At 45.9% G+C, this 27,581-nt stretch overlaps 1 protein-coding gene and 2 pseudogenes across 1 annotated transcript; all 3 read right to left on the reverse strand.

The window, feature by feature from the left end:
* Positions 1-3,979: 3,979 nt before the first annotated feature.
* Positions 3,980-5,099, reverse strand: LOC100092706 (annotated as a pseudogene).
* A 15,721-nt stretch (positions 5,100-20,820) lies between these two features.
* Positions 20,821-23,636, reverse strand: LOC100092709 (annotated as a pseudogene).
* A 2,868-nt stretch (positions 23,637-26,504) lies between these two features.
* Positions 26,505-27,581, reverse strand: LOC100092713 (putative olfactory receptor 56B2). The gene has a single exon (XM_001521212.3). The coding sequence runs from the start codon at positions 27,579-27,581 to the stop codon at positions 26,505-26,507; it is 1,077 nt and encodes a 358-aa protein (XP_001521262.3).

Below are 27,581 nucleotides of genomic sequence, written 5' to 3' on the forward strand. Positions count from 1 at the left end.
GTACATATATATACACAAGTGCTGTGGGGTGGGGGTTAGAGCAAAGGAAGCAAGTCAGGGCGACCGAGGCAGAGGGGAGCTGAGGAAAAGCTGGGCTTAGTCTGGGTTAGGCCTATTGGAGGAGGTGAGCCTTTGAAGTAGGGAAGTGTGGTTGTTTGGTGGATTTAAGGAGGAAGAGTGTTCCAGGCGAGAGGTAGGATATGGGCCAGGTGTTGACAGCGGGACAGGCGAGATGGAGGCACAGTGAGAAGGTTAGAACCAAAGGAGCCGAGTGTGCAGGCTGGGATGTAGAAGAAGTGAAGGGAGGTGAGGTAAGAGGGGGCAAGGTGATGGAGAGCTCTTCCAACCTCTTCTGTATCTCCCTGACTTGCTCCATCTTCAATCTCTCCCAACCCCAGCCCCACCGCATTTATGTACCTATCTGTAATTTATGTAGTTATATGAATGTATTTTCCCCCCTCTAGACTATAAGCTCATGGTGGGCAGGGAATGTGTCTGGTATTTGTTCAGCCAATGTCCACAGAAACATGGTTTTCCTGGGCAGGGCAGCCCAGAGATATAAATACCCAATTGATCATGAATATGCAGGACACACAAACTCTAACTGTGAAAGGTTTTCTAATTCAACGATGTAGCTCAGGGCTTGAACTTGGGCACTCCCTTCACAAGTACAGGAGAACTTTGAATCAGATGAATCAATCAATCAATGGTATTTACTGATCGATTACTGGGTGGAGAGGATTGCATTAAGTGTTTGGAACAGTTCAATACAATAGAATCAGATGAATCCCATTCGATATACTTGGTCGGCTATGATGCAAAAAGCTCTCAAGACCACCATTTCAGAAAGTCACATTCTCATTAGCACTATACACAAAAGCAGGGCTGGTCTCCTTAGATGTTAGATTTGTGCCAGCTGACCTGACTCTTGGATTTGGTCTCTTCTCCATGATATACTCGTGTCTCCTTGTGCAGCTTGTGCAGCTCCCTATCACCAAAAACACTAAAAAGGAACAGTCCAGTTCTTGACCTAGTAAATGGGAAGAACACAGAATTTCTCACAAGTTGTGCAGGCGGTCCTAGAGAAACAACACACCTAGTGGAAACAACGTAAGCCTGGGAGTAAGGGGATTTGGGTTCAAAGTCTGGCTCCACCACTGGCCTTTTAAATGACTTTGGGCAAGCCACTTAATTTCTCTGTGCTTCAGGATCTTCAGCTGTAAAATGGGAATTCAATACCTGACTTCCCCTGCTTAAACTGTGAGCCCATGTGGGATGGGGACAGTGTCTAACCTGATTATCATATATCCTCATTACAGCATTCAGAACAGAGTAGGTGTTTAATAAATGTCACGGTTAGTATTAAAGGGGATGGAATGAGAGATTCAGGGAGAACTATCTGAAGAAAAATTAGGGGATTTGATTGTTTTTCCTTTTGATGAAGATAAGATCAAAAAGGAATGGATAAAAGCTGATGAAAGGCGACAGCAGTTAATAAAATTTTCTGTCATGTTTAGGGGGACAGAGATCCTAGTGGAAAGAAGAAGCCCCCAGAAAGCACAGGTCAGAGCTCCAGATGAGCTAGGCAAAGGTAGGTAGGAAAGACTCAACCAAAAATTTATCTAGGCTGGACTAGGCAATCTTCCAATTTGGCTATAGTGGATAATGGGGAGAAAAACACAGAAGAGCCTAAAGCCATTTAGGAAGTATGCAAGTTAAGTAAGCTATGACACTTACTCCAACTAAATACTTGTTTACTCCTGAAATAAATAAAAATAGAGATGAATTTCTGGATTGGAAAGCTTTCAAGAGCCTTGACCTCACCTTCTTAAAACCATCGCCCCTGCCCTCCTCCCTTCCTTAACTTCTATTTTTAACCACTCAATCTCCAAGGGCTCCTTCCTCTCTGCCTTCAAACACGCCCACGTCTCCCCCATCCTAAAAAAACCCGCTCTTGACCCCACTTCCCCCTCCAGTTATCGTCCTATCTCCCTACTACCCTTCCTTTCCAAAATCTTAGAACGAGTCGTCTACAATCGATGCCTAGAATTCCTTAACTCCCATTCTCTCCTAGACCCCCTCCAATCTGGCTTCCGTCCCCTCCACTCTACCGAGACTGCTCTCTCTAAGGTCACCCATGACCTCCTTCTTGCCAAATCCAATGGCTCCTACTCCATTCTGATCCTCCTTGACCTCTCTGCTGCCTTTGACACTGTCGACCATCCCCTCCTCCTCCAACCTTATCTCACCTTGGCTTCACGGACTCTGTCCTCTCCTGGTTCTCCTCTTACCTCTCTGGCCGATCATTCTCGGTCTCCTACGCTGGAGCCTCCTCCCCCTCCCATCCTTTAACTGTTGGAGTTCCTCAAGGGTCAGTTCTTGGCCCTCTTCTGTTCTCCATTTACACTCACTCCCTCGGTGAACTCATCCGCTCTCACGGCTTTGACTACCATCTCTACGCAGATGACACGCAGATCTACATCTCCGCCCCTGTCCTCTCCCCCTCCCTTCAGGCTCGCATCTCCTCCTGCCTCCGGGACGTCTCCACCTGGATGTCTGCCCGCCACCTAAAACTCAACATGAGCAAGACTGAGCTCCTCATCTTCCCTCCCAAGCCCGGTCTGCTCCCAGACTTCTCCATCACCGTGGATGGCACGACCATCCTTCCCGTCCCGCAGGCCCGCAATCTCGGTGTCATCCTTGACTCGTCCCTCTCGTTCACCCCACACATCCTATCCGTTACCAAGACCTGCCGGTTTCACCTCTACAATATCGCCAAGATCCGCCCTTTCCTCTCCACCCAAACGGCTACCTTACTATTACGGGCTCTCGTTATATCCCGGCTAGACTACTGTGTCAGCCTTCTCTCTGACCTCCCTTCCTCCTCTCTCGCCCCGCTCCGGTCTATTCTTCACTCCGCTGCCCGGCTCATCTTCCTGCAGAAACGATCTGGGCATGTCACTCCCCTTCTTAAACAACTCCAGTGGTTGCCTATCGACCTCCGCTCCAAACAAAAACTCCTCACTCTAGGCTTCAAGGCTCTCCATCACCTTGCCCCTTCCTACCTCTCCTCCCTTCTCTCTTTCTACCGCCCACCCCGCACGCTCCGCTCCTCTGCCGCCCACCTCCTCGCCGTCCCTCGGTCTCGCCTATCCCGCCGTCGACCCCTGGGTCACGTCCTCCCGCGGTCCTGGAACGCCCTCCCTCCTCACCTCCACCAAACTGATTCTCTTTCCCTCTTCAAAACCTTACTTAAAAATCACCTCCTCCAAGAGGCGTTCCCAGACTGAGCTCCTCTTCCCCCTCTACTCCCTCTGCCATCCCCCCTTTACCTCTCCGCAGCTAAAGCCTCATTTTCCCCTTTTCCCTCTGCTCCTCCACCTCTCCCTTCCCATCCCCACAGCACTGTACCCGTCCGCTCAGCTGTATATATTTTCGTTACCCTATTTATTTTGTTAATGAATTGTACATCGCCTTGATTCTATTTAGTTGCCATTGTTTTTACGAGATGTTCTTCCCCTTGACGCTGTTTAGTGCCATTGTTCTTGTCTGTCCGTCTCCCCCGATTAGACTGTAAGCCCGTCAAACGGCAGGGACTGTCTCTATCTGTTGCCGACTTGTTCATCCCAAGCGCTTAGTACAGTGCTCTGCACATAGTAAGCGCTCAATAAATACTATTGAATGAATGAATGAATGAATGAGGTTTACTGGCCTTAGTCTCAGGACTAAGCAGCAGAATTGGAACGAAAGGCTGGGGTTAAAAGGAATGGAATCTTGTCTATCTGGATGCCAATGTTCAGTGTGTCCCAGTGTCAGGTGGGAACTGGGACACCACTGCAAAGATATACATCTGACACCCTCTGAGAGTGGCCAGAAACGAGGTTTGGAAACCACTTTCTGCTCCTTCTTGTGCTTTCCAAATCCTGCAGTGACAGTGGGTGGTTGAGAAAAGTCTCATTGCAACCATGAAGGACTAGGGTCATTTTCTCACCTCAGCCAGCCTGACCAGCTTCAGGAACCCCACTTTGATCTCATGGGTCCTCAGGGCATACACTATGGGGTTCAGGGCCGGGGGGATGACATTGTGCAGGACATTGAGGAGGACCAGGATGAGGGGCACCTTCCCCTTTGCACTGTGGGTAATGAGCAAGACCACAATCACTAAGTAGAAGAAGAGGATGAGGATGATGTGGGAGCTGCAGGTGATCAGGGCTTTGGAGGCAGCTTTGGCCGAGTGTAACTTCAGTACCGCCAGCAGGATCAGGGCATAGGAGAGAATGATGAGACCCATGTCACTGTCCATTAAGATCCAAGCCACAGACAGCTGGAAAATGCTGTTGGCTTTCCTAAGATCACATGCCAGGCTGGTGACGGCCAGGTTGGAGCACAGACAGTGGATCAATCTCATTCCTGGAATAGTAAAGACGCCTTGCGGCCAGGACAGGCACTGGGATGACTAGGACACCATTCCTGACCACCATGAACAGGGTGGCCTTGAGGACAAAGCCTTCTGTGATGACAGTAAGGTAGCGGAGGGGGTGACAGATGGCCACATACCTGTCCAATGCCATGCACAGAAAGATGCCAGACTCCAGCCCCAAAAAGATGTGAATAGCATAGATCTGAAAGAAGCATTCTGGGAGGCTGATAGTCCGGGCATTGAACCAGAGAATGGCCAGGATCCTAGACATGATGTTGGTGCTCAGACCCATGTCCACCAGGGCCAGGACAGCCAGAAAATAGAACATTGGCTGGTGCATAACTGTTTTATTCCAGATGGTGAGCAGGATCATCACATTGACCATGAGGGCCAAGACGTAGAGAAGGCCCAGGGGGATAGAGAGCCAGTGCTGCCAGCTGTGAATGCCCGGGAAACCCATTAGGATGAAATCAGTCACCTGGAGGTTGGAGTCATTGGAGGCTCCGATGGACACAACCATCTTTTTGGGATACGCAGGCTGATGGTTGGAAGTCCCTGAAGTCACTCCCTTTTTATATCCTTCCCCTTCTAATGCCCCTTCACCGGGAGCCCTGTTCAGCTCTCTGGAACAGTAACTGTCCTCTTTCCTCTGGATCCCTTCAATAACCTTATAGAGCATGGGCTTTGGAGTCAGAGGTCATGAGTTCGAATCCCAGCTCTGCCACTTGTCAGCTGTGTGACTGTGGGCAAGTCACTTAACTTCTCTGTGCCTCAGTTACCTCATCTGTAAAATGGGGACTAAGACTGTGAGCCCCATGTGGGACAACCTGATTCCCCTGTGTCTACCCAGCACTTAGAACGGTGCTCTGCACATAGTAAGCGCTTAACAAATACCAACATTATTATTATTATTATCTGGGGAATTTTAAATCAAAATGCCATGCTCCAAGAAGGGCACACTGCTGGGAAATATTGGGTTGAGCAGGAAAAGACAAAAAAAGCAAATGAAGACACAAGCGGGAGGTAACAGAGGAATCTTGGGCCACACCCCATTGCCAACAAAGTGGCAGGTGAAAATATTTCTACGTCCCAATGGATAGCTGTTAGGAGCTTAACTTGGCCAGAAATAGGTGAGTCCCTTCCTCGCCGACCCCAAAGGCAGCAGAAAAGATGTGGAAAAAAATAGAAACAAAACTCTTGGTGCAATTTCAAATTGACAAAAGGCAATCATTTTACCCATGTAGTAGAAGTAAGAATAGTATTTTTCAGCACTTAAGTGTGTTGAGCATTGAAGTGAGCTTTGGGAAAGTATATAGAGGTGGTCATTAAACTAGATCCTCGTTCCCTGGGGAACTCACAATCTGACAATACAAACTGGGGAGGGCTGCCAGAAGATGTGGGCTTGTGTAAAAACACAAGGACAAATACACAAAATAAACACAATAATCAGTAGGGTGCTGTAGACAGAGGATCAAAAATTCAGTCCCCAAGTGCCTCAGAGTTGAAGTTCACCCATCGCCACAGTGACCACTACAGTACCCATCAGTCTTCCTGGGGTTTTGTGGATGCCTTGAGCTGAAGGTGCTCTTCTCCATTCCTCTGGAGTGGTGGATGGATGGAGTGCAGTCTCCTCTCCCCACAAGAAGCTAGAGCTGTAAAATCATAGCTCTTTAATAATTACAAATAAAATTAATCTAATTTATTGAGTGCTTATTATTTGCAGAGCACAGTACTAAGCACAATCCATCATTCATATTTATTGAGTCCTTACTGTGTGCAGAACATTGCACTAAGCTCTTGGGAGAGTAAAGTATAACTATATAGCAATGGAAAATCTTGTGGGCAGTGGATAGATCCCGGGAAAGGCATATAATAATGATAATAATAATGATGACATTTAAGTGCTCACTATGTTCCTAGCACTGTTCTAAGCACTGGGGTAGATACAAGCTAATCAAGTTGTCCCACGAGGGGCTCACAGTCTTAATCCCCATTTTACAGATGAGGTAACTGAGGCACAGAGAAGTTAAGTGACTTGCCCAAAGTCACACAGCTGACAAATTGTGGTGTCGGAATTAGAACTCATGACCTCTGACTCCCAACCCCAGGCTCTTTACACTAAGCAATGCCGCTTCTCTGTTGACCAACCAACTAAAGTAGTTCTGGTTCAGTTAGACTTAATTTGACCCTCCCTCGGAGTTGACACTGCTAGTCCCCTCAGCCTGAAGAGGAATCTGATTCTGCTTCTCCGGACCTGTTCTCTCTAGATCAATACTGCCTGGCTGGGTACTCATCAGTGGTGTGCAGTGGGGCTGTGGCTTCTCCCCTCTGACAGGGGTCTGCAGTGGGAATTTGGCTCGTTCTTTAGGGGCCATCTGGGCCAAAGACGTGGTGATCTGGGCCTTTATAGTGAGAAATGGCAAGAGGAAGCAGCTCTGTAGCTGCAGGAGGAGGGTGACCTGGGCCTTGGGGCTGCTGGGAGCCCCTGAGTAGCACCTGGTATTCTCAGTGATTCCAGCTCAGCAGAGCCATTCACATGAGAGAGAGGGTCCCTGGTGACATCATTTGAGAAATCTGGCCCTCAAGCATTGAAATATATATCCCTTTTTCCTAGTAAGTTAAATATAGTGGGCTCCAATTCCATGTTCACCTTGATGGCACCATGTAGGTTGGGTTGGCTGGAATAGGGATAGGAGCTGGGATGTTTGATGATTGGGATTTGGAAAAAGAACAGGTGGAGAGGTTCCTGGGTCTCAGGTCCCCATCTTCTCCCTAAATCTCCAGTGGCCCAGAGTGGGAAAAGCCTGAGCGATGTTGGGTACAAGGCAGTACCCAAGAATGGGTGTGCTTGTATTGCCCTTTCAGCCCTAGGACAAAAGCACCTTCACCTCATTACTGAAGACCAGGCAGAGATCGTCAGAGGATGGGTCAGAGCACATGCAGGGTACACATGTAAATACCAAAGCCCTAGTGTCCCTTCACATGTACATGATGTCACAAGCCCTCGGTTCATACCAACCAGAACCTTCCTGGACTGGGAGAGCCTCAGTAACACATAGTACAGTTCAAACCACACCTCTGATCACCAAGGTTACTGTGGTAAGTTTCTTACTTAGTTTTACTGACATGCAAGGGAGTGACACGTATGTACTCTCCTTTACTTAACCACTCAAGGGTCCAATACCAGGCTGTGGTCAAAGGAGCCCCTTCTATCAATGCTTCTTCTTTCTGATTCCAAGTGCTGCTGCCTTCTGCTGCTTTCTAGTGCCGCTCTCACCTTGCTTCCTTCTTGCTTCTCGAATGCTTATGCTCCTCTGTGTGCCACTGTGCTGACTCCAGGTGCCCCCTGGCCACTCAAAGCGAGAGCATTTTATGCCTTTTATTTGCTTTAGCTGTCACATCTGGGGTTCTACTTGGCAATCATTGTTTGGTCCAGGCCTGTTACCAGATAGAACAGGGAGAGAAGGCCATACCTCCCTCCATGCCCACTCCCACAGGCCAGCAATCACCTGCACTAGGTATAGCCCATCAGTGCCTTCTCAAGTCTCTTCCTTGTTGTCGTTCACGGGACCACAGACAGTCACTAATAAGGAAGCTTACTGTGGGCTCGCCACTCATGAGAACTGTGAATCGGCTCTATCCTGCTTGACAGATTTGGCGTACCGCAATGCAGTGAGACCTCAAATCCACCATAGGTGCTGTGGTCAGAATGTCACATTCCCAAAAGCACCACCCACAAAGCAGGACTGGTCTCCAGAATGTTTCAGACATATCATCTAGACTGTAAACTCATCCTCCAGACTGTAAACTTGCTATCGGCAGCGAATGTGTCAGCTAATTTAGTTGCATTGTACTCTCCCATTCATTCATTCGTTTCATCATATTTATTGAGCACTTTCTGTACTAAGCACTTGGGAGAGTACAATATAACAATAAACAGACACACTCCCTGACCATAACGAGCTTACAGTCTAAAGGGGGAGCAGGACATTAAGATAAATAAATAAATTACAGATAAATAAATAAATTACAGATATGTACATAAGTGCTGATTTTACTGTGTGCATATCTATAATTCTATTTATTTATATTGATGCCTGTTTACTTGTTTTGATGTCTGGCTCCTCCCTTCTAGACTGTAAGCCTGGTATGGGCAGGGGTTGTCTCCTTTAATTACTGAATTGTACTTTCCAAGCGCTTAGTACAGTGCTCAGCACACAGTAAGTGCTCAATAAATATGGTTATATTGAATGAATGAATGGATGAATGAAAGTGCTTTGGGGCTGAGAGTGAGGATAAAGCACTTGGTAATAATAATAATGTTGGTATTTGTTAAGCGCTTACTATGTGCCAAGCACTGGTCTAAGCACTGGGGTAGATACAAGGTAACCAGTTTGTCCCACGTGGGGCTCACAGCCTTAATCCCCATTTTACAGATGGAGTAACTGAGGCACAGAGAAATCAAGTGACTTGCCCAAGTTCACACAGCTGGCAAGTGGCTGAGATGGGAATCAAACCCATGACCTCTGGCTCCCAAGCCTGGGCTCTTTCCACTGAGCCACACTGCTTCTCTATAGTGCTCTGCACATAGTAAGCACTCAATAAATGCTACTGATTGATTGTCATCCCAATCATTCTTATTACTGGACTTTGTCTCCTCTTTCTCATGACACACACTTGTAAATTTATCTCCCACTCCCACCCTGGATATGAGCATGAAATTACAGTGTCTACAGTTCAAAAATCCTAAAAGGAAACAGAGCCAGCTATTAGGAAGCACATGAAATTTGTCAAGAGTTGTGCAGTTGGTTCTGGATAAGCAGTGTGGCCTATTGGAAAGGACATAATCTTAGAAGTAAGGGGATCTGGGTTCTAGTGCCCTCTCTGAGAGTTGTCTGCTGTGTGACTTGGGCAAGTCATTCAATTTCTCTTGGTCTCAGGTTCCTCACCTGTAAAATAGGGATTCAATATCTATTTCATCTTCCTACTTAGACTATGATGTGGGACAAGGGCAGTGTCTCACCTGAATATCTTGTAATAATAATTATGGTATTCATTAAGAGCTTACTATGTGCCAAGCACTGTTATAATCACGGGGGAGATACAAGATAATCAGGTTATCCCATGGGAGGCTCACAGTCTTAATCCCCATTTTACAGATGAGGTAACTGAGGCACAGAAAAGTTAATGTTGGTATTTTTTAAGCACTTACTATGTGCAGAGCACTGTTCTAAGCGCTGGGGTAGATACAGGGAAATCAGGTTGTCCCACGTGAGACTCTCAGTTAATCCCCATTTTACAGATGAGGTAACTGAGGGACAGAGAAGTTGTGACTTGCCAATGGTCACACAGCTGAAAAGCGGCGGAGCCGGCATTCAAACCCATGACCTCTGACTCCCAAGCGTGGGTTCTTTCCACTGAGCCACACTGCTTCTCTATCCACCCCAGCACTTAGTAACAGAGTTTGGCACATAGTAAGTGCCTAACAAATATTATTGTTATTATTAATAATAATGACAATAACTTTAAAAAAGGATTTTAGATGAGAAATCCAAAGAGGATTATTCAGTGGAAAATTGGTGGTATTTAATGGTCTCTCTTTTACTATGAAATAAGGTCAGAGAGAAATGGATGTGTGTTGGTGAGAGGGAATTGAATTTAATAGAGTTTTCTGTTTTAAGTCAGCAGAAATCCCAGTGGGAACTGAGGACTCCCAGAGAGCTTAGGTCAGATACCCAGGGGTGTTGGCAAAGGTTGGAATGACCCAACATGAAATATTTCCATTCTGGGCTAGTTAAACTGGCACAGGAGACCAGAAACCTCTAATGCCAAGAAAAAACATGAAGCATATTTAATGAAATTATAGACAATATAGTATCCAAATTGACATTTTTTTCTCCAAATTGATTATTTTTCTGATTCCGATTTTGATTCATCAAAGGATGGGTCAGAGTACCTGCAGGGCACACATGTAAATACTAAAGCTCTAGTGTCCCTTCCCATGAACATGAGAAGTGTGAATCAGTTATATCCTGATTGACAGATTTGGTGTACTGTGATACAATAAGATCTCAAATCCACGGTAGGTGTTGTGGACTTGAGATCCAGAGCAAACATTGCAAATGGGTTGAGCAAAGGAAATTCAGAAACAAGAGGGAGATAAGTAATCTAGCCTGCCCACAACTGACTATTCAATCCTGGACTCTGGCAGCTTCTCCCAGAGCCATAGATAGGATCAGGGTCCCAAATGCCCAATGCCAAATCGCCCCAGGAATTATGGAAGATAAAGAAGCAGCGTGGCTCAGTGGAAAGAGCCTGGGCTTTGGAGTCAGAGGTCATGAGTTCGAATCCCAGCTCTGCCACTTGTCAGCTGTGTGACTGTGGGCAAGTCACTTCACTTCTCTGTGCCTCAGTTACCTCATCTGGAAAATGGGGATTAAGACTGTGAGCCCCACGTGGGACAACCTGATGACCCTGTGTCTACCCCAGCGCTTAGAACAGTACTCTGCACATAGTAAGCGCTTAACAAATACCAACATTATTATTATTATAAAACACAGGCCTGGAAGTCACAAGGTCATGGGTTCAAATTCTGGATCTGCCACATGTCTGTTCCGTGACCTTGGGCAAGTCACTTCACTTCTCTAGGCCTCAGTTACCTCATCTGTAAAATGGGGATTAAGTCTGTGAGCTCTGTGTGAGACAGGGACTGTGTCTAACCTGACAAACTTGCACCTATCCCAGTGCTTAGAACAGTGCTTTGCACAGAGTAAGCGCTTAATAAATAGCATAACTGTTATTATTATTATTATGTCTGCCTGATGCAGTAGGAGGAGCATACGGACACATGTGAAAATTCAGAACATCCTGATTGGTGACCATCACTTACTTTTATTAAAACCAATCAGAACCTAAAATTGGGCTGGGTGCTTGTTACTCTCTTAGAGATCTCAATCAATCGATCAATCCATCGATGATGTTTACTGAGTATATAAATATGCAGAGAATCATATTAAGATCTTGGAAGAGTAAAATAGAGTTAGTAAACACTTTCTCTACCCTCTACTAGGAGCCTACTAAAGGAATCAAACATTGTAGGGTATGTCAGTTTCAGTACGTAAGGAAGGGGAACTTAGCAGAGACTAGAGCTAAGACAGAAGGCTATGGAACAATTAAAGAAAAAAAACTTTTCCTAATTTCCTATTTGAGTCATCAAGAAAGTAAAACTGGAGATGACTTTCCAGGGTGGGAAGATTTCCGTAGCACTGACCTCAAAGAGTTTGGAATCTGGCTCCTACTTCTTGTGTTTTCCTGGATGCTGTGCTGACACTGGGTGTTTGAGAAAGAAAGTCCATGGTAGCCATGGTGGAACCAAGGTCACTCTCTCACCCCAGCCAGTCTTATCAGTTTCAGGATGGTCTATGGGGTTGAGGGTTAGGGGGATAGTGGCAAAAGCAGGGGCTTGGGAGTCAGAGGACATGGGTTCTAATCCTGGCTCAGCCACTGGTCTGCTCTGTGACCTTGGGCAAGTCACTTAACTTCTCTGTGCCTCAGTTACCTCATCCGTAAAATGGGGATTAAGACTGTGATCCCCACATGAGACAACCTGATCACCTTGTATCTACCCCAGTGCTTAGAATAGTCTTTGGTACATAGTTAGTGCTTAATAAATGCCATCATTATTATAATTGTTTTTATTGTGCAGAACAATGAGGAGCATGAGGATGAGGGGCACCTTCCCCTTTGCACTCTGAGTAATGGGTATATCAATGCAAGCTGTGTAGAAGAAAAGGATGAGGATGATGTGGGAGCTGCAGGTTCTGATTGCTTTGGAGGCAGCTTTGGCAGAGTATAACATCAGTACCGCCCGCAGGATTAGGGCATAGAAGAGACTGATGAGACCCAAGTCACTGCTCATCAAAATTCCAGCTACAGATAGCTGGAAAATGCTGTTGGCCTTTCTGTCATCACATGCCAGGCTGGTGAGGGACAGGATGGAGCACAAAAAGTGGTCAAACTCATTCCTGGAGCGGTAAATATCCTTTATGGTCAAGACAGGCAAGGGGCAACTGGGAGACCATTTCTGACACCATGAATATAGTGGCCTTGAGGACAAAGCTTTCTGTGATTACAAAGGGGTAGCAGAGGGAGTGACAGATGGCCACTTACCTGACCATTGCCTTGCAAGAAAGATGCTTGACTCCAGTCCCATGAAGATGTGAATAGCATAGATCTTAATGAAGCATTATGGGACACTGATGGTCCTGACACTGAGCCAGGCCTTGCCATGATAGTGGTGCTCAGACCTATCTTAACAGCCAGGAAATAGAACACAGGGTGGTGCAAAAACATTTCTTACAAGATAGTGAGCAAGATCATTAGCAGAGCAGGGTCATGGGGAGGAAGAGCCAATGCTTCCAGCTATGAATTAGGATGAACTTGGCAATCTGGGGTTGAAGCCATTGAAGGCTTCAGGTGACAATCAAATCTTTTTGAGATGCACAAACTGATGACAGGAAGTCACTAAAGTCACTGCCTTCATACTACCCACCTCTTCCAGTGCCCTTTCACAAGTGGCCCTGTTCAGCTCTCTGAGACCCTCCAATAAGCCTGTGAATCTGGGAAATTTAAAATCAAAGTGTCATGCTCTTGGGGGGCTACTGGGGAAATTCAAGTTTTCTCAGATATTGAGGTGAATGAGGGAAAAAAAAGAAGAAAGAAACAAGTAGGAGGGAACAGGAATCTTTGGCTACAGCAAACTGGTAGGTGGAGATATTTCCACTACCTGATAATTAGTTGATTAGAGTTAACTTGGCTGGAAATGAGTTAGTTCTTTTCCTTGCTGACCACACCAGCAGCAGAAATGATCTGGAAAAAAAACCATGATGCAATGTCATGTTTTAAAGGTAGTAGTAGTATAAGTAATAGTATTTATAAGTGAATACTGTGTGCAGAGGTCTGTACTAAGTTCAAGGAGAATATTCAGAAGTGGGAATAAAACTTGGGCCTCATCACTCAGAAGGCCTGTGATCTGAGACTACAAATGGAGAAAGGGGATTAGAGACAGACACTTTAGGACTGATGAAACAATAGAACACCAAAACAGCATAAACACAACGACAATCAAACATAATAAATACAATCATCAGGAGGATGCTGTGGCTAGAGGAGCAAAATTTCAAGCCCCATGTGGTTCAGAGTCTAAGGTCACCCATAATCACAGCAACGACTGCAGCAGCCATCAATCTTTCTCTGGTTTTGTGGAGGCCGGTGCTGTTCTCTTTCCCTGTAGGGTGGTAGAAGGCAGCACTGGGTGCAGTTTTCTATCCCCTGCCATGGAGCTATTTCTATAAAATCATAGTTTCTTTAAAAGTGACAACAAAAGTCTTGGGGGCATTGAAGTGATCTTGTGAAAGTCATATGGCCAGTGACTAGTTAACCTGGTGGGTCTAGTTCAGTTCAGTCCTTTGCCACTCTCCCTCTGAGCTGACCCCCACTAGCCTCTATAGCAATAATAGGAGTTGATTCTGCTTCTCAGGACCAGTCCTCCCCAAGCTGATTCAGCCTTGGCTAAAGTATTCACCGGTCAGTCAGTCAGTCAATCTGTCGATTGAAGTAGCGTGGCTCAGAGGAAAGAGCACAGGCTTTGGAGTCAGAGGTCATGGGTTCTAATCCTGGCTCCGCCACTTGTCAGCTGTGTGACTTTGGGCAAGTCACTTAACTTCTCTGTGCCTCAGTTACCTCATCTGTAAAATGGGGATTAAGACTCTGGGCCCCACCTAGGACAACCTGATTACCTTGTATTCCCCCCCAGGGCTTAGAACACTGCTTGGCATATACTAAGCACTTAACAAATACCATTATTATTGGGAAGCAGTGTGGCATAGTAGATAGAGCACAGGTCTGGGAATCAGAAGGTCTTGGTTTCTAATCCCAGCTCCACCACTTGTCTGTTGTGTAGCCTTGGGCAAGTCACTTCACTTCTCTTTGCCTCAGTTCCCTCACCTGTAAATTAGGGATTAAAACCATCAGCCTCAGGCAGGACAGGAACTATATCCAACCTAATTTGCTTGTATCTACCCCACTGCTTAGTACAGTGCCCGGAACACAGTAAGTACTTTAGCAAATACCAAAATTACTATTATGAGTGCTTACTGTGTGCAGAGCGCTGCACATAGTAAGCGCTCAATAAATACTATTGAATGAATACTAAGCACTGGGGAGAGTACAGTACAACAATCAACAGACACATGGTCTGCGATCGATCTATCAGTCATATTTATTGAGCACTTACTGTATGCAGAGCACTGTACTTTAGTGCTTGGGAGAGTACCGTGTAACTGATTTAGTAGACCTGTTTCCCACTCATAACAAGTTTACAGTCTAGAAGTGGGGGCAGATATTAATATGGATATGTACATAAGTGCTGTGGGGCTGAGGGAGGGGTGGATAATGGGCGCATATCCAAGTGGAAGGGTGATGCAGAAGAGAGTGGGAGAAGACGAAATGAGAGTTTAGGTGGGTAAGGCTTCTTGGAGAAGATATCTTTTCAACAAGGCTTTGACTATAGGGAGAGTGATCATCTATCAAATATGAAGGGGTAGAGAGTACCAGGCCAGAGGCAGGACATGGGTGAAAGGTCAGAGATGAGATAGATTAGATTGAGGTACAGTGAGTATACTGGCATTAGAGGAATGAAATGTAGGGTCTGAGATGTAGTAAGAAATCAGGGATTTATTGTATAAGGGCATATGGTGAATAAGTGCTTTAAAGCCAATGGTAAAGACTTTCTGCTTGATGCAGCGGTGGCTAGACAGCCATTGGAGATTCTTAAAGAGAGGGGAAACCTGAACTGAATGGTACTGTAGAAAAATGATCCAGACAACAGTGTAAGTATGGACTTTACTGAGGAGAGACAGGAGGCAGGGAGGTCAGCAAGGAGGCTGATGCAGTGATCAAAGTAGGATAGGATATGTGCTTGAAATAACATGGTTGCAGTTTGGTTGGAGGGGAAAGGGTAGATTTTAGCAATGTTGCGAAGGTGGGACCAACAGGATTTAGTTACAGATTAAATAAGTAGGTTGAGTAAGCGAGATGAGCCAAGGATAATGTCAAGGTTACAGGTTTACATGACAGGAAGAATGGTGGGTGCTGTCTAGAGTAATTGGAAAGTCAGGAGGAAAACACAGTTTGGATGGGAATATGAGAAGTCTCGTATGGGACACTTTAAGTTTGAAGTGTCAGTGGGACATCCAAGTACAGATGTTCTGAAGGCAGAGGAAAGAAATAAGGGCTGCATATGGGCTGGGACTTCTTTCCTATCAGGGGCTGAAGCGATAATCTGACTTATCCTTTGGGATCAGTCAGGGCTGCAGCTATGGGGTTCTGGGCCTTTATAATGAGAGGGGCAGGAGAGAGCCACTTTGCTGCAGCTGCAGCTCCCTTCCGGCCCAACTACACCATTCACACTCGGGAAGCTCCCTGGAGACATCTCTTTTGAAATCTGGCCCTCAAGCTTTGAAACATGTGTCCCTTTATCCTAGTGCATGGGATATGGGATATGAGAAGCAGCGTGGCTCAGTGGAAAGAGCACGGGCTTTGGAGTCAGGGCTCATGAGTTCGAATCCCAGCTCTGCCACTTGTCGGCTGTGTGACTGTGGGCAAGTCACTTAACATCTCTGTGCCTCAGTTCCCTCATCTGTAAAATGGGGATTAAGACTGTGAGCCCCACGTGGGACAACCTGATTCCCCTATGTCTACCCCAGCGCTTAGAACAGTGCTCGGCACATAGTAAGCGCTTAAGAAATACCAACATTATTATATGGTGGATACCAATTTCACACCTACCCTGTCCACACTGTCCAACTTGGGATGGCTGGGGAAGGGAAGGGAGCAGATGATTGCAGTCTGGGAGGAGAGCAGGTTGGGAGGTTCCTGGCTCTCAGGTCCCCATCCTTTAAAAAACTCCTCATTGGTTCAGAGTGGAAATGATGTGGGGAGTGGCAGATGGGGGACTGAGAACCAGGTTGAACCCAAGGATGTGTGTGCTTATCTGTTATTACCTTTGGTTCTGGGGCACAAGCACCTTTGCCTCTCAGTGGAAGACCAGGAATAGCCAGTCAAAGAATCAGAGGACCTCCAGGGCACAAGTTTAAATATCAAGCCCTAATGTCCACATGCACATATATGAGAACTGCAAATCAGCTATATTGCATTTGACAAACTTTTTGTGCCAAGATGCAATAAGCCCTCAAGACCTTAAAGATGAGTACCTACCTCTAAATTATACATTCTTGATTTGTATTAATGTCTGTCTCCCCCTCTAGGCAGTAAGCTCATTGTGTACAGGGAGTGGTCTATCAACTCCATTGGTATTATACTCTCCCAAGTGCTTAGTACAGTGCTTTGCACACAGTAAGAGCTCAGTAAATACTTTTGATGATGATGAAGATGGTGATGATTGGGTGCTGTGATAAGAATGTCATATTCCAAGAAGCACCAGCCACAAAAGTAGGGCTAGTCTCCAGAATGTTTTAAATGTCTCCCAGCCATTTTCATTCTTAGGCTTGGCTTCTTCTATATGTAGATCCATAAAACACCCTTCCACCCAACCAAAAAAAAAAAGGGGGATAAAATTTCAGTGTCTACAGTTCAAAAATCCTAAAAGCAAACAGACCCACCCATCAGGAACATGGAATTTGTCATCAGTTTTACATTCGTTCTGGAGAAGCAGTAATGTCTGCTAGAAAGGGCATGATCTTGGGAGTAAGGGGATCTGGGTTCTAATCTCCTCTCTGACACATCTGCTGAGTGACTTTAGGCCAGTCATTTCATTTCTCTTTGCCTCAGGTTCCTCATTTGCAAAATGGTGGTTCAGTATCTGTTTCCTCCTCCTACTTAGATCCTGATCCTCCTATGGGACACAGACTGTTTCTCACCTGATTATATTATTTCTACCCAGTTCTTAGAACATTGTTTGGTACACATAGTAAGAGCCAGTTATTATTAAAGAGGTCAAGATAAGGGACCCAGGAAGGATTATTCAAAGGAAAATTAGGGTGTCTGATGGTCTCTCCCTTACCATGATAATTAGGTCCAAGACTGGATATGTACTGATGAGAGGTCACTGATGTTAACAGGGTTTTTTGTTGTATTTATGGGGACAGAGATCTCAGTGGGAACTGAGTGCTTCCAGAGAGCACAGATCAGACTCCTGCAAGAAGTAGGCACAGGTTGGTAGGACAATCAGATGCTTCATTCATTCATTCAATTGTATTTATTAAGCACTTACCGTGTGCAGAGCACTGTACTAAGTGCTTGGGAAAGAATAATACAACAATAAACAGTGACATTCACTGTCCACAACGAGCTCACAGTTTAGGTGTGGGGGGGACAGACATCAATCATCAATACAAATAAAATTACAGATATTTACATAAGTGCTGTGGGGCTTCGGTGGTGTCCCAAAAGGGCAAAGGGAGCAAGTTGGGGCAACGCAGAAAGGAGTGGGAGATGAGGAAAAGAGGGGCTTAGTCTGGGAAGGCTTCTTGGAGGAGATGCACCTTCAAAAAGTTTTGGAATGAGGGGCGAGTAACTGTCGGATCTGAGCAGGAAGGGCATTCCAGGCCAGAGGCAGGACGTGGGTCAGAGGTCAGCAGCGAGACAGATGAGAATGAGGCACAGTGAAAAGGTTAGCACTAGAGGAGTGAAGTATGCAGGCTGGGTTGTAGGAGAGAAGCAAGGTGAGGTAGGAGGGGCCAAGGTGATGGACTTCTTTAAAACCAGTGGTGAGGAGGGTTTGTTTGATACAGAGGTGGATAAGCAACTACTGGAGATTTTTGAAGAGGGGGGTGACATGTTCTGAACGTGTTTGCAGAATTATATTATATTGCCAGGAAGCGGAGTGAAGTATGGACTGGAGTGGGGAGAGACAGGAGGTTGGGAGGTCAGCAAGGAGGCTGTTACAGTAATCTAGGCAGGATAGTAAGAGTGACTGTGACTGTGTTAACATGGTAGCAGTTTAGGTGGAAAGGAAAGGCCAGATTTTAGCAATGTTGCAAAGGTGGGACCAACAGGATTTGGTGACGGATTGAATATGTGGGCTTGAATAAAGAATAAGAGAATGCTATAGTACCTAAAAGGTCCCAGAAGACCGCAGAACACTAATACAAGAAAAGACATGTAGAGTACATTTCAGATATTGATAGGTGATACAGTATCTGAAATGACATTATTTCTCCACGATGGATTGCTATTCTGAATCCAAGTTGAGTACGATCCCTCTAGGACATTCAAAGTAGTTCAAGTGTTTGAGCAAACAAGTCTTGGATACAGGTAGGAGATCAGCAATCCAGTATGATCACAGATGTCCATTCAATGTTGCATCCTGGCAGCCTCTCCCAAAGCCATAAATCAGATTAGGGAACCAGATGCTCACTGGTAAATCTCAATCAATCAATCAATCAATCGATCGTATTTCTTGAGCACATGTGTGTGTGTATACATATATATACATATATATACATATATATGGGAAGCAGCGTGGCTCAGGGGAAAGAGCCTGGGCTTCCGAGTCAGAGGTCATGAGTTCGACTCCCAGCTCTGCCACTTGTCAGCTGTGTGACTGCGGGCAGGTCACTTCACTTCTCTGTGCCTCAGTGACCTCATCTGTAAAATGGGGATTAACTGTGAGCCTCACGTGGGACAACCTGATGACCCTGTATCTACCCCATATATAGAGAGAGATGGGACTATACTAAGTGCTTGGGAGTGGTCAATAGAACAGAATTAATCATATTTATTGAGGGCTTTACTATGTGCAATGCACTTAGTAAGCACTTGGGAGAGCACAATACAACAGTAAACAGACACATTGTTAAGCACTTACTAGAGCCAGGCACTGTAGTAGATAAAAGTTAATTGGGTTGAACACAGTCCCTGTCTTACACAGGGCTCACAGTCTTAATCCCAATTTTACAGATGAGGTAACTGAGACACAGAGAAGTGAAGTGACTTGCCCCAGGTCACACCAGATAAGTGGCAGAGGTGGGATTAGAATCCAGGTCGTCTGACTCCAAGGCAAAAGAACTGGGAAGTAGTAGACTCGTTCCCTGCCCATAACGAGCTTACAGCCTAGAGGTATTAGTGAAGATAGGAGTCCCTCCCTACTTCTGGTCTGATGTAATAGATGGAGCAAATGAAAGGATGGGAAAAACCAGAGCAGAATGATGACCATCACTTTCTGTCTATTACGAACCACCCAGAGCCTAGTTTGGGGCTTGTTATTCTCTAGCAAATAGCAATCAATCATTTAATGATATTTATTGAGCACTTAATACTAATAATAATGATGGTATTTGTTAAGCACTCACTATGTGTCGAGCACTGTTCTAAGCACGAGGGTAGATAATCAGGTAATCAGGTTGGCCCACGTGGGGCTCAGAGTCTTAATTCCCATTTTATAGATGAGGTAACTGAGACAGAGAAATTAAGTACCTTGCCCAAGGTCACACAGAAAACCAGTGGCGGAGCAGGGATTAAAACCCTTGTCCTCTGTCTCCCAAGCCCGTACTCTTTCCACTGAGCCCCGCTGCTTCTCAAAATGACTTATGACCTAGACATAAAATATCTAAGCACTGTACTCTTCCAAGGGCTTAGTACAGTGCTCTGGACATAATAAGTGCTCAATAAATACAATTGATGGTGATGATGATGATGTATTCAGCACTTGCAGAGTACAATGTAATGGGATTGGTAGACATGTTCCCTGCCCTCAAGGAACAGAAAAAGGACCTGAATCTTCCTGGGTCTTGTCAAGTACTATATACAATAGGGGGGTGGGGGCGCGGCGGGTCGGGTGGAGAAACAAAGAAGAGCCTGGAGCCAGTTTAGAAAGCTACAGAACAATCATTGAAGCACTTCCCCTAACTGTTCTTTCAGCCCTGAAAAAAGTAAAAATGGAGATGACTTTAAATACATGTTCACCCCCAAATACTTTGATTGTGCCCCAAGTCGGGCAGGGACTGTTTCCTACCTAATTATCTCGCATCTACCCCAGTCCTTGGCCCATAAGGAACACTTTACAAATACCACATATCTCATTAAAAACATTTATATGACAGATCCAGGGAGGAATATTCAAAGGAAAATTAGAGGTGTTCCATGGTATCTCTCTTATGATGAAGATAAGGCCAAAAGGAAATGGGTAATAATTATAATTGTAATATTTGTTAAACGATTACTATGTGCCAGATACTTTACTAAGCTTGGGGTAGATATGAGGTAATTGGGCCGGACACAGTCCCACACATCCTCACAGTCTTAATCCCCATTTTCCAGATGACGTAACAGAGGCACAGAGAAGTAAAATGACTTGCCCAAGGTCACACAAAAGATACGGTTCACTTTCTCAACCCACACGGCTTGATCAGGTTCAGGATTCCCACTTGGATCTCCTGGATCCTCAGGGCGTACACTATGGGGTTGAGAGCTGGAGGGATGACATTGTGCCGAACATTGAAGAGGACCAGAATGAGGGGCACCTTTTCCTTTGCACTGTGGGTAACAACCAAGACGATGAGTGCTGAAGTAGAGAAGAGGGATGAGGATGATGTGGGAGCTGCAGGTGCTCAGGGCTTTGGAGGTGGCTTCGGCCGAGCGCAACTTCTGCACCGCCAGCAGGATCAGGGCATAGGAGACAATGATAAAACCCATGTCACTGCCCAATATGATCCAAGCCACAGCTAGCTGGAAAATGCTGTTGGCCTTCCTGCCATCACAAGCCAGGCTGGTGACAGCCAGGTTGGAGCACAGACAGTGGTCAATCTCACTCCTGGAGCAGTAATGATGGCTTGCAGCCAAGATAGGCATTGGGATGGCTAGGAGACCATACCTGAACACCATGAACATAGCGGCCTTGAGAACAAAGCCTTCTGTGATGACAGAAGGATAGTGGAGGGGGTGACAGATGGCCACATACCTGTCCAGTGCCATGCACAGAAAGATACCAGACTCCAGCCCCAAGAAGACGTGAATAGAATAGATCTGAAAGAAGCATTCTGGGAGACTGATGGTGCGGGCATTGTACCAGAGCAAGGTCAGGATCCTGGGCATGATGGTAGAGCTCAGACCCATGTCCACCAGGGCCAGGAAAGCTAGGAAATAGAACATAGGCTGGTGCAGAACTGTTTCCTGCCAGACGGTGAGCAGAATCATGGTATTGGCCACAAGGGCCAAGAGGTAGAGAATGGCCGTGGGGATGGAGAGCCAGTGCTGCCAGCTGTGAATGCCGGGGAAACCCATTAGGATGAACTCAGTCACCCCGTGGCTGGAATCATTGGCGCCCCTGTGGACACATCCATCCTTTTGGGATGCACAGGCTGATGTCAGGAAGTCACTTAAGTCACCTCCTTTGTAGTAGCCAATTCTTCTAATTCCCCTTCTCCAGAGTCTCAGTTCAGCTCTGTAACAATAACTGTTTTCTTGCCCCTGTGACTCTCAGATCGGCTTGTGGCTCTGGGAGGTTTAAATCAAAGTTCCATGCTCCTAGAAGAGTACACTAATGGGGAAACCCAGGTTTTTCCAGATCTTGGTTTAACTGATACTCCAAAGAGGGGAAGAAAAAAGCAAGAGGCAAGAGAAGAGACTTGGGTCATGCCCTATTGCCAGGAAATTGGCAGGTAAAATATTTCCACCTCCCAATAGATTGGAGTTTAAACTAGCCCAGAAATGTGTATGGGAGTCCCTTCTTGGCTGACCCCAAAGGTAGCAGACAGATATGATCTGGAAAAAAATGGAAAGAAAAAATTTGGGGTGCGATTTCAAATGGACAGAAACCAAATAATTTTACCCATGCAGTGGAAGTAGTCATACTAGTAGTAGTACCGGTAGTTTTAATAGTAGTATTACATTATTTAATCAGCATTTCATGCTTGCAGAGCATATATTAAACAACGGGAATGAATATAGAGGTGGGGAATGAGACACGATCCTTGTTCCACAAAGGGGTTCACATTCTGGGAATTACAAACTGGGGAGAAAGGCCTGCAAATAGACATATAATCAGTCAGTCAGTTGTGTGTAGAGCACTGTACTAAGCATTCGAGGGAGTATGGTACAATGATAAACAGATACATTCCTTGCCGGAATGATGAACAATGAAACACTAACAAAGACACAGACACAAAGACAATAAAAAAATAAAAACAAACAGCAGGATGCTGTGGCTAGAGGATCAAAATTTCGAGCACCACGTGGCTCACTCAAAGGCTCATCCATAGCCACAGCATCTGCCACACCAGTCTCCAGTCTTCCCATAGTTTTGTGGAGGCTTCGTCCTGTAGGTGCTATTTTCTTTCACTCCAGGGTGGTGAAAGACAGGACAGGGTGCAGGCTCTTCCCCTCCCACTTCCACCATGGACCTAATGCTGTACAATAATAGGGCTTTTACAATTAAATAAAAAAAGTCTTGTGGGCAATGGAGGGATCCTGGATAAGGCACTTGGCCATTGAACAGTTAACTCTGAAGTTCTGTTTTAATTTGGTCAATTGCGACCCTCCCTCTGAGCTGTCTCCACTACCCCCTCTAGCAACAGGAGGAATTTGATTCTTCTTCTCAAAAACAATTATCTCTGGATCGATCACATCTGGGCTGGAAGTACTCACCAGTGTTCTGCAAGGGTAGGGCTCCTGGCTTCTGACAGGGGGCTCCAGTGGGAGCCCACCTCCTTCTCTGGTTCTGCCAGTGATGAAGCCATGGTGCTCTGAGTATTTAAATTGAGATGGAGTGGTAAAGAGTCACTATTCAGCTGCAGGCGGAGGGTGGGCTGGGACTGGAGCTGCTAGGAAGCCGCAGAGGAACACTTGGTAGCCAGAGCGATTGCCAGCCCAGCAGTCACTCACATCACATCAGTGGTTCCTACAGCATTGAAATCAAGTCCCTTTTTCTCAGTGCACCAGGTGTGGTGAACCCCAGTTCCACATACAGCTTCCACACCATCCAGGTTGGGATGATAGTTGATTGAGGTCTGGGAAGAGAACCGGTTGTGGAGGTTCCTGAGTCTCAGATCCCCATCATCTCCCTAAATTTCCAGTGGCCCAGAGTGGGAATGGCCTAAGGGAGTGGGGTGCTGGGAGGCCAGGCAGGCACCCAAAGAGTGGGTGTATCCGGTCTGACAGACTTTGTGTGCCATTAGGTTGCTGTGGCCAGAATATTCATGATCCCAGAGAAGCAGCAGGGCTTAGTGGAAAGAGCACGCACTAGGGGAATCAGAGGATGTGGGTTCTAATCCCGGCTCTGCCATTTGTCAGCTGTGTGACTTTGGGGAGTCACTTCACTTCTCTGTGCCTCAATTACCTCCTCTGTCAAAGGGGGATTAAGACTGTGAACCCCACGTGGGACACCTGATGACCTTGTATCTACCCCAGTGCTTAGAACAGTGCTTGGCACATAGTAAGAGTTTAATACCATCATCATCATCATTATCCACAAAGCAGCACTGGTCTCCAGAATGTTTGGTATCCCAGCCACTCTACACTTTGGCATGGTGCTTACTATGTTCCAAGAATTGTATTCATTCACTCATTCACTCACTCAATTCAATCATATTTATTGAGTGCTTACTATGTGCAGAGAACTATAAAGCCCTTGGTGTACAGTGTAACAATAAACAAACACATTTCCTGCTCATGATGAGCTTACAGTCTAGAGGGGAAGACAGGCAATAATAAAAATAAATAAATGACAGATATATAAAGTGCTGTGGGGCTGGGACTGGGGATGAATAAAGGGAACAAGTCAGGACGACCCAGAAGGGAGTGAGATAAGATCAAGGTACATTTAGAGGGTTATCATTAGAGGAACAAAGTCTGCAGGCTGGGTTGTAGTAGAATTGTACTAAGTGCTGGGGTATATATAAGGTTAACCAGATCAGAACACAGTCCTATCTCAGATGGGCTCACGGTTTAAGTAGGAGGAAGGAGGATTTAATCCCCATTTTACAGATAAAGAAATTTGGGCATAGAGAAGTTAGTTGACTTGCTCAAGGTCACACAGTAGATGAGTGACCAAACTGAGATCAGAGCCCCAGTCTTTTAACTCCCATGACCCTGTTCTTTCTGCTAGTCCATTCATTCAATTGCATTTATTGAGCGCTTACTATGTGCACAGCACTGTACTAAGCGCTTGGAATGGACAATTTTGGCAACAGAGAAAATCCCTGCCCAACATTGGGCTTACAGTCTGAAAGGTGGAAACAGATAACAAAAGAAAGCAAGTAGTCAAATCAATACCATCAAAATAGATAAATAGAATCATAGACATATATACACATCATTAATGAAATAGAAGTAATAAATAATATATACACATATACGCAAGTGCTGTGGCGGGGGGGCGAATAGAGCAGAGGGAGGGAGCAGGGGCAATGGGGAGAGAAGGGGCAGAAGGAAAGGGAGGGCTCAGTCTGGGAAGGGCCTCCTGAAGGAGGCGAGCTCTCAGTAGGGCTTTGAAGAAGGGAAGAGAGTTAGTTTGGTGGATGTGAGGAGGGAGGATAATCCGGTCAGTGGTAGGATGTGGGCCAGTGGGTTGACGGCGGGACAGGGGAGAACGAGGCCACTCTAAAGGCTAGTCCGCCCTAAAATCCAAATTGATATCATTTCTCCTAATTGTATTTTTTACTCCTGAGTCCTAGTTGAGTCCCTCCAAGACCCTGATCTACAGTCAACATCCACAGCGAATCAAACGTTTGGGCAAAGGAGGCTCAGGTACATGAGGGAGATCAGTAATCCAGTTTGCGCAACAGTTTAATATTCAATCCTGGACTCTGGCATCCTCTCCCACAGTTTAAAATTGGATTAGGGATCTAATTGTTCAATGCCAAATCTGCCTAGGCATTACAGAGAAGCTGCATGGTCTGGTGGTCTGTAACACTCAGCGAGTACTTCACTTTTCTACACCTCAGTTTCCTCATCTGTAAAATAAGCATGAAGATTCTGAGCCTCATAGGGACTCTGTCCAACCTGATTTGTTTGTATCCGCCCCAGCATTGAGTACAGTGCCTGACACATAGTAAGCAATTAACAAATAACACAACTGTTACTATAGAAAGTAATGCTTTGTTTAGATATTAGTTTAGCACTTGCCATGTGCCAAGCACCATACTAAGCACTGGAATAGAGAGAAAATAATCAGGTCCCACATGAAGCTCACAGTCTAAGTAGAAGGGAGAAGAGAAATTGAATACCCTTTTGCAGATGAGGGGATTGAGGCCCAAAGAAGTTTGCCGAAGGTCTCACAGCAGACAAGTGGCTGAGTGGGATTAGAACCCAGGTCCTCTGACTCCCAGGCCCGTACTTTTTCCACTAGGCCAAGCAGCTTCTCAAATATGAATTAAAATATGCAATTATGAGTTCTGCCCAACCTTTTTATGGTAATTGCTAAGCGCTTACTAGGTGCCAGGCACTGAACTAAACAAGATGTAGATACAAGCTGATCAGGTAGAATTAGTCCCTGTCCTACAGAAGGGTCACAGTCTTAAGTACCATTTTACAGATGAAATAATTGAGCCTTAGCGAAGTTAAATGGGTAGCACAATGGAAGCATGTGAACAAAAGAGCAGAGTGATGACCATCAATTTATGTTTCTTACCAGTCAACCAAAGCATAACATGGGGCTGCCCGTTTGTACTAATTGACTAATCAATTAGTCAATGCTAGTTACTGAGAATTTAGGATGTCCAAAGCACTCTAGTTAGCCCTTTGGAGAATACAATAAAATAGAGTTGCTACAATATTCCCTACCCTCAAGGAACATATAAAGAACCAGAACTGTCCTAGGACATGTCATCTTCAATATATAATGAAATGAAATTCAGAAGAGACTAGAAAGCTACGGTACAATTATGGAATCACTTAGCCTAACTTCTGTTTCAACCCTAAAGAATTGGAGATGACTTGCTGGGCTGGGAAGGTTTCTGGAACCTTTACCTTATGGGTTTCACAGCCCTGAATCTCAGCACTAGGAGGCAGGTTTTGGAGGAAATGGTGGGATTGGAAGAGATTGGATCTTGTCTATCTGGATGTCTGTTCAGTGTGTCTCACTGAACTGGATCACCACTGTGAAGATATACAACTGACTTGACCTCAAAGAGCCTTGCTTGGAGTGCCGCTCGTGCTCCTTCTTGCAGCCACGGCCGACCCAGAGTGAATTTCTCTCACCAGTCAACCTGATCAGCTTCAAGATACCCACATTGATCTCCTGGGTCCTCAGGGCGTACATTATGGGGTTGAGGGCTGGGGGGATGACATTGTGCAGGACATTGAGAAGGACAGGAATGAGGGGCACCTTCCCCTTTGCACTATGGGTAATAGACATGACCACGATCACTGTATAGAAGAAGAGGATGAGGATGATGTGGGAGCTGCAGGTGCTCAGGGCTTTGGAGGCGGCTTCGGCCGAGTGCAACTTCAGCACCGCCCGCAGGATCAAGGCATAGGAGAGAATAATGAGACCCACGTCACTGCCCATCAGGATCCAAGCCACAGAGAGCTGAAAAATGCTGTTGGCCTTCCTGTCATCACACGCCAAGCTGGTGACACCCAGGTTGGAGCACAGACAGTGGTCAATCTCATTCCTGGAGCAGTAAATACGATCTGAGGCCAAGACAGGAACCGGGACAACTAGGAGACCATTTCTGAACACCATGAACAGGGTGATCTTGAGGACAAAGCCTTCTGTGATGATAGAGGGGTAGCGGAGGGGGTGACAGATAGCCACATACCTGTCAATTGCCATGCAAAGAAAAATGCCCGACTCCAGCCCCACAAAGATATGAATAGCATAAATCTGAATGAAGCATTCTGGGAGGCTGATGGTGTGGGCATTGAACCAGAGCATGGCCAGGATCCTGGGCATGATGGTGGTGCTCAGACCCATGTCCACCAGGGCCAGGACAGCCAGAAAATAGAACATCGGCTGGTGCAGAACTGTTTCCTTCCAGATGGTGAGCAGGATCATGACATTGGCCACAAGGGCTGAGAGATAGAGCAAGGCCAAGGGGAGGGACAGCCAGTGCTGCCAGCTGTGAATGCCCGGGAAACCCATTAGGATGAACTCGGCGACCTGGGGACTGGAGCTATTGGAGGCCCCGATGGACAGAAACAT

Source organism: Ornithorhynchus anatinus, chromosome 2 (assembly GCF_004115215.2).
Source record: "Ornithorhynchus anatinus isolate Pmale09 chromosome 2, mOrnAna1.pri.v4, whole genome shotgun sequence".
Taxonomy (NCBI): domain Eukaryota; kingdom Metazoa; phylum Chordata; class Mammalia; order Monotremata; family Ornithorhynchidae; genus Ornithorhynchus; species Ornithorhynchus anatinus.

What these genes read in the sequence shown, in the direction of transcription:
- LOC100092713 (XM_001521212.3), bottom strand. Translation starts at nt 27,581, where the DNA reads ATGTTTCTGTCCATCGGGGCCTCCAATAGCTCCAGTCCCCAGGTCGCC.